Below are 15,247 nucleotides of genomic sequence, written 5' to 3' on the forward strand. Positions count from 1 at the left end.
CCTTCATAGAGATTTATTTATAAATAGCACTGTGCAATGAAGGGCACACTGTGCTATTGATGGAACATTGAAAGGATATTGGTAGGGGGTCAGGGGAGGCACAGTGGAGTGGACAAAACAGGAGTGAGAAGTGCATTTCTCAAGCAGTATGAAACATTGGAGTAGTTCATAAATCCTCTATTGCTTATGTTGTCTTGTAGGATGAGACTGAGTTCTGAATTCCCAGAGAGCTTCCCCTATAGTTATCCAAGGAGAAGTCCTAATAAGGGATATTTTTTCCACCCCAGTAATGAAACATATTACTATCTTAGCTTTCCTCTAATTCTCCCTTTAAAACAAACAAACAACTCTGCCAACACCATTATTTCCTTACTTTAGCGATAGCTGTGAGGATTTCTTTGGGTTTATTCCTCTAAATAAAGCCACCTTATCACTGTTTTACTACCGATTCCAGCCTTGCCCGTTCTGGTATGACGCAGCACATTGCCTGGGCACAGCTGAGCCACCCTCCTCGTGGCTCCTGGCTCAGTCATGAGGCCACTGATAACTGGCTTCCAGGTTCCTGTGTTGCCAGGTTAGCTGAATTGTTGCCTACCTGGCAATTCAGAGATGGTCCTCAGGAAAAGTTCCAGATGTGTCTCTAGGCCAAGTAGGTTTATATCTAAGATTTCTAAACTCTGTTAGCAACCTCAGGAGAAAGGTACTTTTCCCTCTTCCCTTCTGCTTTTTTTTTTTTTTGTTGTTGTTAAGCATATAGGAAAATTGAGATGAGATTAAAATTTGGGATACATATTGCCCATATGAAAATTACTTGGGTCTTCTTGGGTATGGAGTGCTGGAGAATGCCCATTTAGTGTTGCTTTTGCCATTTCTGCTATTTTTAAGAAGTAAATGTTTTATTTTTAAAATTTTTTTAATGTTTATTTATTTTTGAGAGAGAGCGCACGCATGCGAGCGCTTCGAGCCAGCAACTGGGGGAGGGGCAGAGAGAGAGGGAGGCACAGAATCGGAAGCAGGCTCCAGGCTCTGAGCTGTCAGCACAGAGCTGGACACGGGGCTCGAACCCACAAACCATTGAGATCATGACCTGAGCCAAAGTTGGATGCTTAACCGACTCTAGACACCCTGAAGTCAATGTGTTTTACAAAATACTTTTGGGACGCCTGGGTGGCTCAGTCGCTTAAGCGTCCGACTTTAGCCCAGGTCATGATCTCATGGTTTGTGAGTTTGAGGCCCACATCGGGCTCTGTGTGACAGCCTAGAGCCTGGAGCCTGCTTCGGATTCTGTGTCTACCCCTCTCTCTGCTCCTCCCCTGTTTATGCTCTGTTGCTCTCTCAAAAATAAACATTAAACAAATTTCTTTTTTATTTTTGTCTTTTGAATTTCAGTGACTATATTACTAATAACATCTATTTTTATGAAAAATAGTAAACGTAGTAAGCTCTAACTCATCTCTGTCCTCAAGTCTTGTCTTCTTTCTTAACCATGGTCCACACAGTTGTCCCTCTTCTTCAAACCTTTCTGGAGCTCCCTGTTTCTATACGATAGAGTGGCGTCTCCTCCAGGTGCTATGCAGCCTTCCCTGCCCTGTATCTGACCTTGGCCTATCTTTCCATGTTCATTGCTTTCAGTTGCCTGTGTCAGACGTCAGGCTCTGCTGTTACAGAGTGCTCATAGGTTATTTATTTCACTCTCCTCTTTTTGCACTCCTGTAAGGTGTACAAGGTGGGGGGTGGGTGGGTATTACACTTCTTTGGGAAGTCTTTTCTTACTCTGCACAGTCCCCTCCTCTGGCCTTCCATTATGCTCTGAGCATACCTTTTTCCTAACACTTTAAATTTATACATTTTATTTTATTAAAAAAATTTTTTTAACGTTTATTTATTTTTGAGAGACAGAGGGAGACAGAGCACGAGTAGGGGAGGGGCAGAGAGAGAGGGAGACACAGAATCTGAAGCAGGCTCCAGGCTCTGAGCTGTCAGCACAGAGCCCGGTGTAGGGCTCTAACACACGAACCGTGAGATCATGACCTGGGCTGAAACCAAGAGTCATTCTCTTAACTGACTGAGCCACCCAGGCAAACCCCTTGAAATTTACATTTGAGTTATCACCTTGACCAAGACTCCCCAATTAGACTGAGAAAGTTTACTTGTATTCTTCTATTATTGTTTTATCTCCAGCCCTACCTTAATTTCTGGAATGGAATAAGTACTTTCTAAATGGCTGTTGAACTGAACTAAGCTGTTTATCCGTAAGGCAGCTTGTAGGGTTAGGCAGCTGGGAAATACTATTATGCTGCCTTGGAGGACTTTTTTTTTTTGCCATTCAATTGCTTAATCCCCTTTTCTACCTCTTTAGTTTTCCTTTTCTAATGTCTGCTGACACATGGCTTTACCATTCTCTCAAAACTCTCCGACCAGAACACACCCACCCTGTAGGAGGCTTTACTCCGTTTTTCTCCTGGCCTCATATTTGGGAGGTTTCTTAAAGTCAAGTCTTTGATTTGGCAGGTGTACTCCTTTAAGAATTAGGACAACTTATCTGTGAGTTGAAAGGACCTTAAAAACGATTTGGGTTGACCCGCTTATGCTATGGCTGAAGAAACCGAGGCTGAAAGAGACTGAATGACCTTTTGAGATGACGCAGCCTCTGAGTGGCAGCTCCGGCTAGACTTCCTTTCTCCTAGCCTGCCGTCCACGCTTCCTCCCCACACAGTGGCTTGGCTCTTAACGTGAACAGCTCATAAAAAAGGAAATCAGCTATTTCAAAATACCTTTTCCTTATATTTAAGAGCATTTTAGCTACTTTTAAAATTGTAAAATGATACGTACTTTACGGTACAAAATCAGGCAGCAGGTAAGTTGCATCTTTTTAAATATGAATAAAAAATCTTCTCTTACACTGTGAAAGAGGTTTCAACTTTGTAGAAAGTGTTTCAGTGATAATGGACTATAACTCTCATCTTGCAGGGCCTGGATTTGTTTTTGAAGTTTGGAATTACCTATATTATATGTGAAATAGTACCATAGAATTTGCTTATTATTTTTTAAATTTTATTAATTTTTATTTACTTATTTTTTTAAATTTATTTAGAGAAAGAGAGAGAGCAAGGGTGGGGGAGAGGGCCAGAAGGGGGTGGGGGTAGAGAGGGAGAGAGAGAGAGAGAGAGAGAGAGAGAGAGAGAGAGAGAGAGAATCTTAAATAGGTTCCATGCTCAGCTTGGGGCTCAGTCCTACCACCATTGCTTGGATCATGACCTGAGCCAAAATCAAGGGTTGGACACTCAACCGACTGAGCCACCCAGCCACCCAGGTGCCCCTAGAGTTTTCTTTTTAAAAACGGAACCTAGAAAGAGGAATGAAATGAAAGATTCTAATGTAGAGACTATCACTAAAGCAAGAAGCCCCCCTCCTCATTCCTACCTGAAACAATGAATTCTATGTTTTATTGTCTGTATTAGTAGGTTTATGTATAAGGACCTTTGGCATTTTAGAAGCAATGAGATCTTTTTAACCCTATTTTTTTTTCCTCCCTAACTGGAGGTAACCATAGAAATACTGAAAGTAAACTTTCTTTGTAAGTTTTTAAATACTTTTATTTTGAAAACCTCACTCTTCAGTAGCATTTAAGGGAAGTATAAAGAATGTCCTTTTGTGTAGAACATAGTGAAGCATAATAATTATCTCAAGTGATTGGCATCTTAAATCAAGTTAAAAGAAAATTATTAAGAAAGTAGCAATTGCTGTCAATTGATCAGTTCTAAGTAATCCATAGCTTTGCTCTGGCTATTATAATCTACAGAAAAAAAGCCATTATTAAGCTGCTGTCCTGTGTTTTATTATAATCTTCTGGGCTAAATTAGTGTTAGAGCTTGTGTATCTTTCCTGGGTTAATTATTCCTGGATCACCCCATCAAGTATTTTTCATGCCTCTGTACTTCTAGGTAAACTGAGTCTTGGCTTCTTTCCTTATCGATGTCTTCTATATAGGAAGACCAGGCAAATATGCCACTTAAAATGTAATTTTAAGTTATTTCAGTGAGAATATGGGAGAGATCATTATATTTGTGTCTGGTGTACACTCTATATGCACTTTTCTTTTTCAATTAACATTTTGTTGTTGCTGTTTCAGATTGCCAGAAAGCTTTCCTGAATTACAGAATTTGACATGTCTCTCTGTAAATGACATCTCCCTGCAGTCCCTGCCTGAAAATATCGGCAAGTAAGTGTTTATGTGAGGACAGGAGAGTGTTTTCATCATCCACCCCAGCCTCTTTGTCTTTGACAGCTCTTATCTTTCTATTCTGAAAGCCTTTTACCCAATCTTTAATCTCATCCTCAAGAAAGATCATAGCGAGATTCCGGTGTTTTTGCTTTCAGTTGACCCTAAATCCCAGTGGTCAAAAGGGGTAATGCTACTGTGAAAAACCTAAATTTATTTGGACATGTCCTTCAAACTGATGGATTCCAGACTAGTTAACTTAAGCGAACAAAGTAGCACTGGTCATGTAGGTAGTTAATAAATCCTATTGGCAGCTACCACTCTCAGTACTTTGATCAAACATTTACGGAGTATGTACCCTGAACAACGGCTGCATCTGCCAGTGTCTGTGCACCTCAGTCCTGAGAATAGCGAGTAGGAGTGGTGTCTTTGGAGAGCAGGCGTGGAATGGGGAGAGGGACATGGGATGGGATGGGCACACTTCCGTGGTGCTGGCTTAGAGGCTGGGGAGGACAGCCATGGCCAGAAATAAAATCCTTTGAAGAAAATGTGTGCGGGCAATTAAATGTTCTCTTACACATTCTCACAGATGAATTAATTGAATTAACAGATCTTTTCCATACCTCCAGGACATACAGTGGGTTAAATCAGGCTGACAGCTCATGCTTTACCACTTAAAACAAAAGTGCAACGTGGCTGGCCGAAGCTAGTGGACCAGTATTCCCTAGTGTCATAGAAGGTTTTCCTTGTGTTCACGTGTCCTACCTGAGTTCTAAGACAAAACAGAAACTTTGGTTTTGAGAACTGCAGTGTATCTGACAGATGTCTGTTCTGCAAAGGGTCTCTTTCCAGAAATCTGTGGGAGTGGACTGCTTTTCATAGACAACTTTGCCCCCTCCTCTCCCTCCTCTACAGGCGGAAGACAGCAGGCTGACCCCGGTTTGAGCTGGCAAGATCATGTTTTCTGAGATGCAAGCTGTTTAAACATGTTGCCAGTAGACTTGCTGATACAGATTTGTGTCCTTAATGTCCCAGGAGGGGAAGGGGACAGGAAGCCCCAGTATACTCTGAGTTGATGGTATCTGTTGCAGAGGAAACAATCATGTTTTACTGTGGGTTTCTTGACTTAGCACTTTTGCTGTATCAAGATTCATATATTTCTAATTAATATAATAGCCATTTATTTTTATTTTATTTTTTATATAATTTATTGTCAAATTGGTTTCCGTGCAACACCCAGTGCTCATCCCAACAGGTGCCCTCCTCAATGCCCATCATCCACTTTCCCCTCTCCCCCCATCAACCCTCAGTTTATTCTCAGTTTTTGATAGTCTCTTATGGTTTGCCTCCCTCCCTCTCTGTAACTTCCCCCCCCTCCCCTCCCCCAAGGTCTTCTGTTAAGTTTCTCAGGATCCATATATGAGTGAAAACATATGGTATCTGTCTTTCTCTGTATGACTTATTTCACTTAGCATAACACTCTCCAGTTCCATCCACGTTGCTACAAAAGGCCAGATTTCATTCTTTCTCATTGCCAAGTAGTATTCCATTGTGTATATAAACCACATCTTCTTCATCCATTCATCAGCTGATGGACATTTAGGCTCTTTCCATAATTTGGCTATTGATGCATAGGGGCACTTGTACACCAATGTTTATAGCAGCACTTCCAACAATAGCCAAATTATAATAGCCATTTAAATGCCTAAACTGACTCCTCCTCCTCCTCCTCCTCCCCTTCCTCCTCGGAAGTCTCTGGAATCTAATTCCCTTGATACTCACCTTCCCATTCTTTCTTAGCCTACCACTGCCCACATGTTCATCCCTTCTATCCCCCCATTTATGTCTTTTTTAAAAAGGTTGAATGCTTTGAGAGAAAATACATTCTTTTTTTTGAATAAGAGGGCCTTTCTCACTCCCCACTACATTGTATTAATAGAGAATGCTAGTTAATAGTCATTTTAGAATAAATTACATATCCTTTATTCCATCTTTTCTGTTAGTACGTGTACCTGTTTTTGTCAGTGTTCAGGATTTCTTGTGTACCTACGTATCCTGTCAGTAATAAGGGTAGTGTTCTGTTTTGTTTTGATTGTAGTCTTAATCATCTTGTGTAACTGTTACAGCCTTATGTATACTGATTGCTTCCAAAACAAACTGTCACTCTGAACTTGAAGCTTGTGGTGAATCATCACCCAGGAAGTAAGAATATGGGGCATATGAATGAATCAACTGATTCTTACTAGGTCAGTTTGTGAAAATAAATGGGAGATAGCGAGTTTCCTGTTCCTGGTTGTTAAAAAAAAAATATATATATATATATATATATATAATATATATATATTTTATATATTAATTAATATATATATTATATATATATTATATATTTTTTTATATATATATTTTAACCAAAGCAAGAGATTCCATGATTTCTACCTGTTGGATTTAAGATTTTGCATACTAAAGTAACAGTGAGTTTTCACTTGGTAGAAAGAAGCAAAGAACAGACTCCTTGGAGAAGCTTGGGCACCCCTGGTGTCCTAGACCATGCCAGAAAGGCCCTTTAAGCAGTTGAGATGGCGAAATGTTGAGGAAATTGCATATATACATAAGTATACTACGTTTTAAGCAAATCCTTACTTGAAACTTACAAACTTTCCTCATGAAAACAATTCTTCAGTTTTCCAGAGGATTCCCAAACGGTTTCTGTAGGGCACTGAATCAAATATTTAGTAACCAACAACTATTCAGAGGTAATATGGTTTTATAAATAAGGCACACATATTTAAAAAAAAAAAAAATTTTTTTTAATGTTTATTGATTTTTGAGAGAGACAGAGACAACATGCGAGTGAGGGGGAGGGGCAGAGAGAGGGGGAGACGCAGAATCCGAAGCAGGCTCCAGGTTCTGAGCTGTCAGCACGGAGCCCAAAGCGGGGCTTGAACTCAACGAGCTGTGAGATCATGACCTGAGCCAAAGTTGGATGCTCGACCGACTGAGCCACCCAGGCACCCCTGTAAGACATACATATTTCATATTAAAAAAAAAAAAAAATTTGAACACGAAATGGCTGCCATCTGAATGATCATACTTGCTGTTATCTTTGTAGATTCTGAAGTGGGAATTGTTGCATAGATTAACTCTGCTTATTTCTCATTGGTCAGATGAGTCAGCCACCTCAGTATCTGCCTTTTGAGCAACAGTGAGAATGGGACCTCGGTTTCTCTTTTTGGCGCCTAGCACAGTACTTGGCATGAACTGGGAAAGCTGTGGATTTGTCCAGGTTGTGGGCCCCTCAGGGAGGGCAGGAGTGTCCCGCCTGGAGGAGACAGCCAAGCCTTTATCTAGGGCAAGCTGACTGCAGTCGCCTTGAAGCTGGGGCCACCTGTGAGCATCTGTCCACTAGTGCATTTGGTTTGCCAGTGGTTGGTTAATGTGAAGAGCATTTGGGGGTTGATGGCAGAGTTGTAACTGGAGCACGGCCCCCCTGGTCCTGGTCCTGTGCTTTCCGCTACTCCATGCACTGCCACTGTAGCTCAGGTGGCTCTCATGGCCCTTTGGGGAACAGACACATTTTCTTAGTGCTCCTGGCCATATCTGATGGTGCCATTTATTAAGTAGGTAAGTCCAGCCAACATAATAAGTATTTTTATTCTAACAACCTAGTAGCTGTTTCAAAAAATAATATACGTAAATGGAAAGAATAAATATTTTTATTTCATTTTAATTTTTTTATTAAAAAATATTTTTTTAATGTTTATTTATTTTTGAGAGAGAGTGAGACAGAGCACGAGCTGGGGAGGGGCATAGAGAGAGGGAGACGCAGAATCTGAAGCAGTCTCCAGGCTCTGAGCTGTCACCACAGAGCCCACTGCGGGGCTCAAACCCATGGACTGTCAGATCATGACCTGAGCCAAAGTTGGACGTTTAATTGGCTGAGCCACACAAGCACCCATTTATTTCATTTTTAAACGTTGCCAAATATTTGCTGTAGGATGTGGGTACCTGCTGGACACCACTCAGCCTCTCACAATGCCACCCCTTTTCCCTTTCCACATTGATTTTTCACCTGGTACTTACCGTTTGTCCCTGGCAACCCAGCTTTGCAAAGACATGGTGTCCTTGAAAGGAATGTCATGCTGTCCAGTGTGGAAATGGAACGACATGAGCTCGTGGTTCACGTGGTATCTAACGGCTGTTGAGTGCTGCCATGTCTGTCTCAAGTGTAAAGTATTCTGCGGTGTTCCTGTGAGTCGGTTGCTGCTTCCCTGGGTACCTCAGTACATGATGGCCATAAATTGTCGCTTCCTGAAATCCCCGAGCGCACTGTTAGGAATCCTGCGGGGTGCAGATCATTCGCCATTGACGTGTGGGAAGAAGCCAGCATCGCACAGGTCGCAGGTCGTTGCACTTTCAGGGAACTGCAGGGCACTACACTCTGTGTCCTACACTCACCACGTGGCTGCACGGCAGCCACCCTCAGTGTGGCTACTTAGATGAAGCAAGCCTCTCACATAGTAGAATCCCTATAATACTTTTTGGTGACATGAAGAATGATCATGAAGATCTTTTGAACCATAAAGAAGTATACTGGTTACCTCATGCGGAATCACACATCTTTCTTTTACTAAAGAGTAAGAACGTCCCAGATTTGGCTCTTCTCTGTGATGGCACGTTAGCATAGTACCTTGTCCTTTAAAGTAAAGTTGATGACAATAGCCAAAGTATGTAAAGAGCCCAAATGTCCATCGATGGATGAATGGACAAAGAAGATGTGGTGTATATATATGTATATACATGATGGAATATTACTCAGCTATCAAAAGGAATGAAATCTTGCCACTTGCAACTACATGGATGGAACTAGAGGGTATTATGCTAAGCGAAATTGGAGAAAGACAAATATCATAAGACTTCACTCATATGAGGACTTTAAGATACAAAACAGATGAACATAAGGGAAGGGAAGCAAAAATAATATAAAAACAGGGAGAGGGGCAAAACATAAGAGACTCTAAAACATGGAGAACAGAGGGTTACTGGAGGGGTTGTGGGAGGGGGGATGGGCTAAATGGGCAAGGGGCATTAAGGAATCTACTCCTGAAATCATTGGTGCACTATATTGCTAACTAACTTGGATTTAAATTTTAAAAATTTAAAAAAATAAAAATAATAAATAAATAAATAAATAAATAAATAAATAAAGGTGATTAACAATGAGTGAGAAATTAATTCCCCTAATACAGTTTCTTTAAACTCTTTTGTTAAAAATACAAAAACACAGCACTTTTTTAAAAAATTGTTTTTAATGTTTATTTTTGAGAGATAGAGCATGAGCAGGGGAGGGGCAGAGAGAGAGAGAGGGAGACACAGAATCTGAAGCAGGCTCCAGGTTCTGAGCTGTCAGCATAGAACCGAGTATGGGGGTGGAACTCATGAAACATGAGATTATGACCTGAGCCAACGTCAGAAACTTAACTGACTGAGTCACCCAGGTGCCCCAAAACACAGCATTTTCTGATTAGTCTTCATATACAAATGATTGATGTCACGGAAGATGATGGTGAGCAGAATTTCATCAGAGACCTTACTGCAAGCAGAAGTCATTTTTAAATATCAGTGATGATTTAATAAATGCAGCTGAGAATATAGTTCCTCTTGAATCAGTGTAACTTTGTGAAGAATTTCTTTCACCTATTATAGTGATTAAACAAAGGATTAAAACAATTTAGAATCAATTGTTTTGTATCCAGCTATAAAACAAAAGATTTAATACATAATACAGTATATTCAGTCCCATTGCTAATTATTGAGAGCCCAAAAGATTTTTGTTTTTAAATAAAATATTTTAAAATGCTTTATTTTTTTTACTTAAAAATTACATTAAATTTAAAAGTACATCTATATTTTTTAAAAATAAATGCAAAGAGGATTATAAAAGTATACTCTTATAAACGTGTGAGGACCACCAGTCTAGAAGAGAATGTTTGGGGGTCTGTGAAGCTCAAGACTAGTGGTTCTTAACCTCTCCTTTTTCAGGTCCCTAGGGGTTCCAGTGAAATCTCTATTGGACACAGAGGAGAGTGAGAAACAGCACTCTGGTGGGTGGTCTTTGCTGATCCCTGTTTGTGCCTGCACAGCTCTGTTACTAGCTTTTTTATTTTTTGTATTGATGTTGCATATAATATTTACTTAAAAGTGTGCTGCAAATATTTTTCAAGTTAAGTTTGGAGACCACTGTTTCAGAAGCTTGGTAGTATTTGTTTGTTGTAGCAGCATGCACTATAGAGTTTTTACTGTGGTGTAGACCCACCAAGCTCTGGTCAAACCAAGCAGAAAGCTTCAAAGCCTTTCATGAAAGTGAACTTTAGCAGCACCTGGGTGGCTCAGTTGGTTTAAGCGTCCAACTCTTGATTTTGGCTCAGGTCATGATCTCATGGTTTGTGAGATCAAGCCCCATGTTGGATTCTGTTCTGAAAGCGAGGAGCCTGCTTGGGATTCTCTCTTTGCCTCTCTCTCTGCTCCTGCCCTGTTCACCTGCTCTCTCGCTCTCTCATTCACTCAAAATAAATAAATTTTTAAAAAAGGATAGCTTAAAAAAAAGTGAACTTTAAAATGTGTTCCCTCTTTCCTCTCTTTGCCGACTGGCTGAGGTTTGTCCTCACTTAATGATTGAAATTCTATCTCTTTTGTCAAGCCTTCTCCAATGATGAGAAGGGTGAGATAGATCCTAAGTGCACAGCTTCCTTGACCCACTCTTTACTGGCTACACAATAAGCATGTTAGTCCTTTATCTGTACACGGTAGTCTAATTGTTCAGTATTCAAGTGTTTGCATCTCGATCACTTTGTACCCTGAAAGTGGGGGGAGTCTCTGGTTGTTAAACTCTTTGTGTCTGTAGCAACCCTAGTGTTGCTCTGACATAAAGAATGAGTACATGTGACCAGGCGCACAGTGTTACCTCCTTCACTCTGCTAGCTTCCCTCTTGACATTGTAGGCAAGCCAGTTAGGTTCTTGAAGCTTTGTGCTGGGACCACATTGGCCTGTTCCTACACAATCACTTGTCTGGCTTAATGATATACAGTTGATTAAAAAACAAAACAAAACAAAACACCTGTTTCCATTGCTCTGAAACCTTCGAATGAAGAATAATTATTATTCATTTATATTGTTAATTTCCCTGATAAAAGGAGCCATTAGGGAGAGATTTAAATATGTATTTTTTTTTAGGGAAAAAAATCTCATCAGAAGAACTGGTAAGCTTCTTCCTTTTAATATTAGTTCTGACATTTATCATGTTTCCTTTTCTGCTTTTGTTGCCAAAAAAGCTCAGAGCTAATATTGATGATCAGTGAGAGCAGCTGTATTAATTTCCATGTGATGAAGGAAACTAAGGAATGGCGGGGGGGGGGGGGGGTGCCATATTAGGCACATATATGGTCTAAGTACAGCATGTGTAGTCATGGTTACTGTTAGCCATCCTGAGTCCTGTTGGTTTTGTCTGTGAAGTGAGGATAAGTAATCTGCCCAGGGTTGTGTTGCTGGTGGGTAGAACAGCTAGGATTCACACTTAGTTTCTTCCATGAATAAGCTGCATTTTCTGTTTCATGAAATTATTTATTTGTTTGCACTTTATAAAGACTTATTTATATCCCTTTTAGAAAATGTTGGGGTAATATTAAGTAAATGACTTTACATATCACTGAGATTCCAGTTCGCATGGAAGGGCAGCAGTCAAGGAGAGAAGCATTCAGTAGGCTCCTCATAGAGTTCCCAGTCTAGGGTAGACTTTAACAATACTGTCTGGGAGCGCCTGGGTGGCTCAGTCGGTTAAGCGTCTGACTTTGGCTCAGGTCATGATCTTGCGGTTCATAGGTTCAAGCCCGCATCCAGCTTTGTGCTGACAGCTCCCTGCCTGGAGCCTGCTTTGGATTCTGTGTCTCCCCCTCTCTCTGCCCCTCCCCCTTCTCATGCTCTGTCTCTCTGTCTCAAAATTAAACATTAAAAAAAAAAAAGAATACTGTCTGAATAAGGTTGACTTTTCAGATATGCCCTTGAAAACAGTTTTTAGTGAACAGTGGCTTTTTGCTTTACTCTAACTAAAAACACTTTGAGGAATATACCGGTAAAGCCAGGAAGGATACTTTTGCTCTAAGTTTTCACATATTGGTATGAAGTGTGAATGAATTTGTCTTTCAAAAAACATATAGTGAAATATTTAAAAAAATTTTTTTAGTGTTTATTTTTGAGAGAGAGACAGAGAGTAAGCAGGGGAGGGGCAGAGAGAGAAGAAGACACAGAATCTGAAGCAGGCTCCAGGCTCTGAGCTGTCAGCACAGAGCCCGACGCGGGGCTAGAACTCACAAACCATGAGATCATGACCTGAGCCAAAGTCAGATGCCTAACCAGCTGAGCCACCCAGGCACCTCTAGTGAAATATTTTTCTTGAGATCAGTTGTATCAATTTCTACTCAAGAAAATCCCACACTGTATTTTTTACTTTTCAAAAATGGGTTAGTTTACAGATAAATGTGATCTTGTATATAAAGAATCCTAAGAAATCCATAAAAAGCTATTAGAGCTAATAAATGAATTCAACAAGATTACAAGATAGAAGATTAATATGTAAAAATCAGTTTTATTTCCATATAGTAGCATTGAACAAACCAGAAAAGAAATGAAGAAAATAATTTCCTTTATAAAGCACCAAAAATAGTGAAATACCTAGGAATAAATTTAACAGAAGAAATGTAAGACCCATATACTGCAAACTACAAAACATTGTTAAAAGAAGTTAAAAATGACCTAAATAAATGGAAAGACATCCTGTGTTTATGGATTAGAAAACTTAATATAACTATGATAGCAATACTCCCCAGATTAATCTGTTGATTCAACTCAGTCTCCATCAAAATTCTAGCGGTTTTTTTTTTTCTGCAGGAATTGACAAATTGATCCTAAAATTTGAATGGAGATATAAGAAACCCAGAATAGCCAAAACATTCTTAAAGAAGACATGCGAAGTTGGAGGATCCACACTGCCACATTTCAAAACTTAATTACACAGCTTCAATAATCAAGACGTGTGGCACTGGCATAAAGATAGGCATACAGTTTACTGGAACAGAATTGGGAATTCAGGATAAACCCTTGCATTGATGGTTAATTGATTTTGATAGAGTCAAAACAGTTCAGTGAGGAAGAATAATCTTTTCAATAGATGCTGTTGGGACAACTGAATATCCATCCATATGTGAAAGAATGAAGTCACACCCCTACCTCACACCACATACAAAAACTAACTATAAATGCAGCAGGGACCTAAATCTAAGAACTAAAACTTTCATAAGAAAGCCTAGAGATAAATCTTTGTGACATTGGATTAGGCAGTTGTTTATTAGCCCACACAACAAAAGAAAAAATGGATAAATTTGGACTTCATCAAAATTAAAGACTTATGTGCATCAAAGTACACACTATCAAAAAAGTAAAAAGACAATGTACAGGGGAGAGAATATATTTGTAAATCATATATCTGATAAGAGTCTCGTATCCAGAATAAAGAACTCTTACAACTCAACAGTAGAAGACAACCCAATAAGAAATAAAAATGAGCAAAGGATTTGAATAGATTTATCCACAGAAGATATACAAATGGCCAATAAGCACATGAAAAGATGCTCAACATCATTAGTCATCAAATAAATACAAATCAAAACCACAGTGAGATCTCACTTCAGACCCACTAACTCTAATTAAAAAAAAACAACAACAGGTGAACATAAGGGAAGGGAAACAAAAATAATATAAAAACAGAGAGATAAAACATAAGTGACTCTTAAATACAGAGAACAAACTGAGGGTTGCTGGAGTGGTTTTGGGTGGGGGGTGAGGTAAAAGGGCAAGGGGCATTAAGGAGCCCCTTATTGGGATGAGCACTGGGTGTTATTTGTAAGGGATGAATCACCAGATTCTACTCCTGAAATCATTATTGTACTATATGGTAATTCACTTGGATATAATTTTTTAAAAAGCAAAAACAATAACAAATGTTGGTGAAGATGTGTAGACACTGCAAACCGTCATACACTGTTGTGGGAATGTAAAATGAAGAAGCCCCTCTTTAGAGGGAGCAGGTCCTTCCTCAAAACATTGAACATAGTTGCCATATGACCCAGGAGTTCCACTCCTCGTTATATGTATGGAAGAGAATTTAAAACCTGCCTACACAAAAACCTGTGCATGAATTTTTGTAGCTGCATTATTCATAATAGCCAAGAGGTGGAAACAACTGAAATTTCCATCAGTGATGAACTGATAAACAAAATATGGTATATTCATATAATGAAATACTTAGCCAAAAAAGTAATGGGGATACCGATACATGCTACAACGGGATGAATCTTAAAAACATGTTAAGTAAAAGAAACCAGAGAGGAAAGGCCACATATTGTATGATTCCTTTCATATGAAATGTCCAGTATGGGCAAATGCCTAGAGACAGAAATTGGATTAGTGGTTGCCAGTACCTGCCGGGGGCTGGGGGGAGTGGTTAGGGGTGAGGGTCAGGATAAGGAATAACTTCTGATGGGTATGGAATTTCCTTTTGGGGGATGATGGTTTTCTAGAATTAGGTAGTGATGATGGATCTTAGGCCAACTTGAAGCCTGGTCTTGCTGAAGGATGAGACTGTACCTGGGAGCCTGACGTAGTTTGTTCTGGCAGAAAATAACTCTATAGTGTAGCCTATGAGTAACATGCTGAGGTCATTTTGCCTCCGTTACTCATACCTGGTGACCAGGTGGGTACACACAGCCACAGCCTCTAAGACCTGCAGGTAACAAGGAGTGGGGGGCAAGGCTGAGATGATACAAAACCCCAATGCGAATCATGGAGAATTTTGGGAGTCTGGGAAGCCTCTGGCGGCCTTTGTCTTTGTGTATCTGTCTCCATGAGATTCCTTATCCTGGGCCATTAAAGAAACATACTGTCAAAAAACAAGAAAAGAAGTTTAAATGAATCTA

At 39.9% G+C, this 15,247-nt stretch overlaps 1 protein-coding gene across 1 annotated transcript in view; it reads left to right on the forward strand.

The window, feature by feature from the left end:
- Window positions 1-15,247, forward strand: part of LRRC1 (leucine rich repeat containing 1) — a 135,004-nt gene that overhangs the window by 83,466 nt on the left and 36,291 nt on the right. The window contains exon 4 of the mRNA XM_025925633.2: window positions 4,133-4,222. Coding sequence (XP_025781418.1) covers window positions 4,133-4,222 — 90 coding nt within the window. The remainder of the gene's footprint in view (window positions 1-4,132; window positions 4,223-15,247) is intronic.

Source organism: Puma concolor, chromosome B2 (genome assembly GCF_028749965.1).
Source record: "Puma concolor isolate L17-30 chromosome B2, mPumCon1.1.hap2, whole genome shotgun sequence".
NCBI lineage: Eukaryota > Metazoa > Chordata > Mammalia > Carnivora > Felidae > Puma > Puma concolor.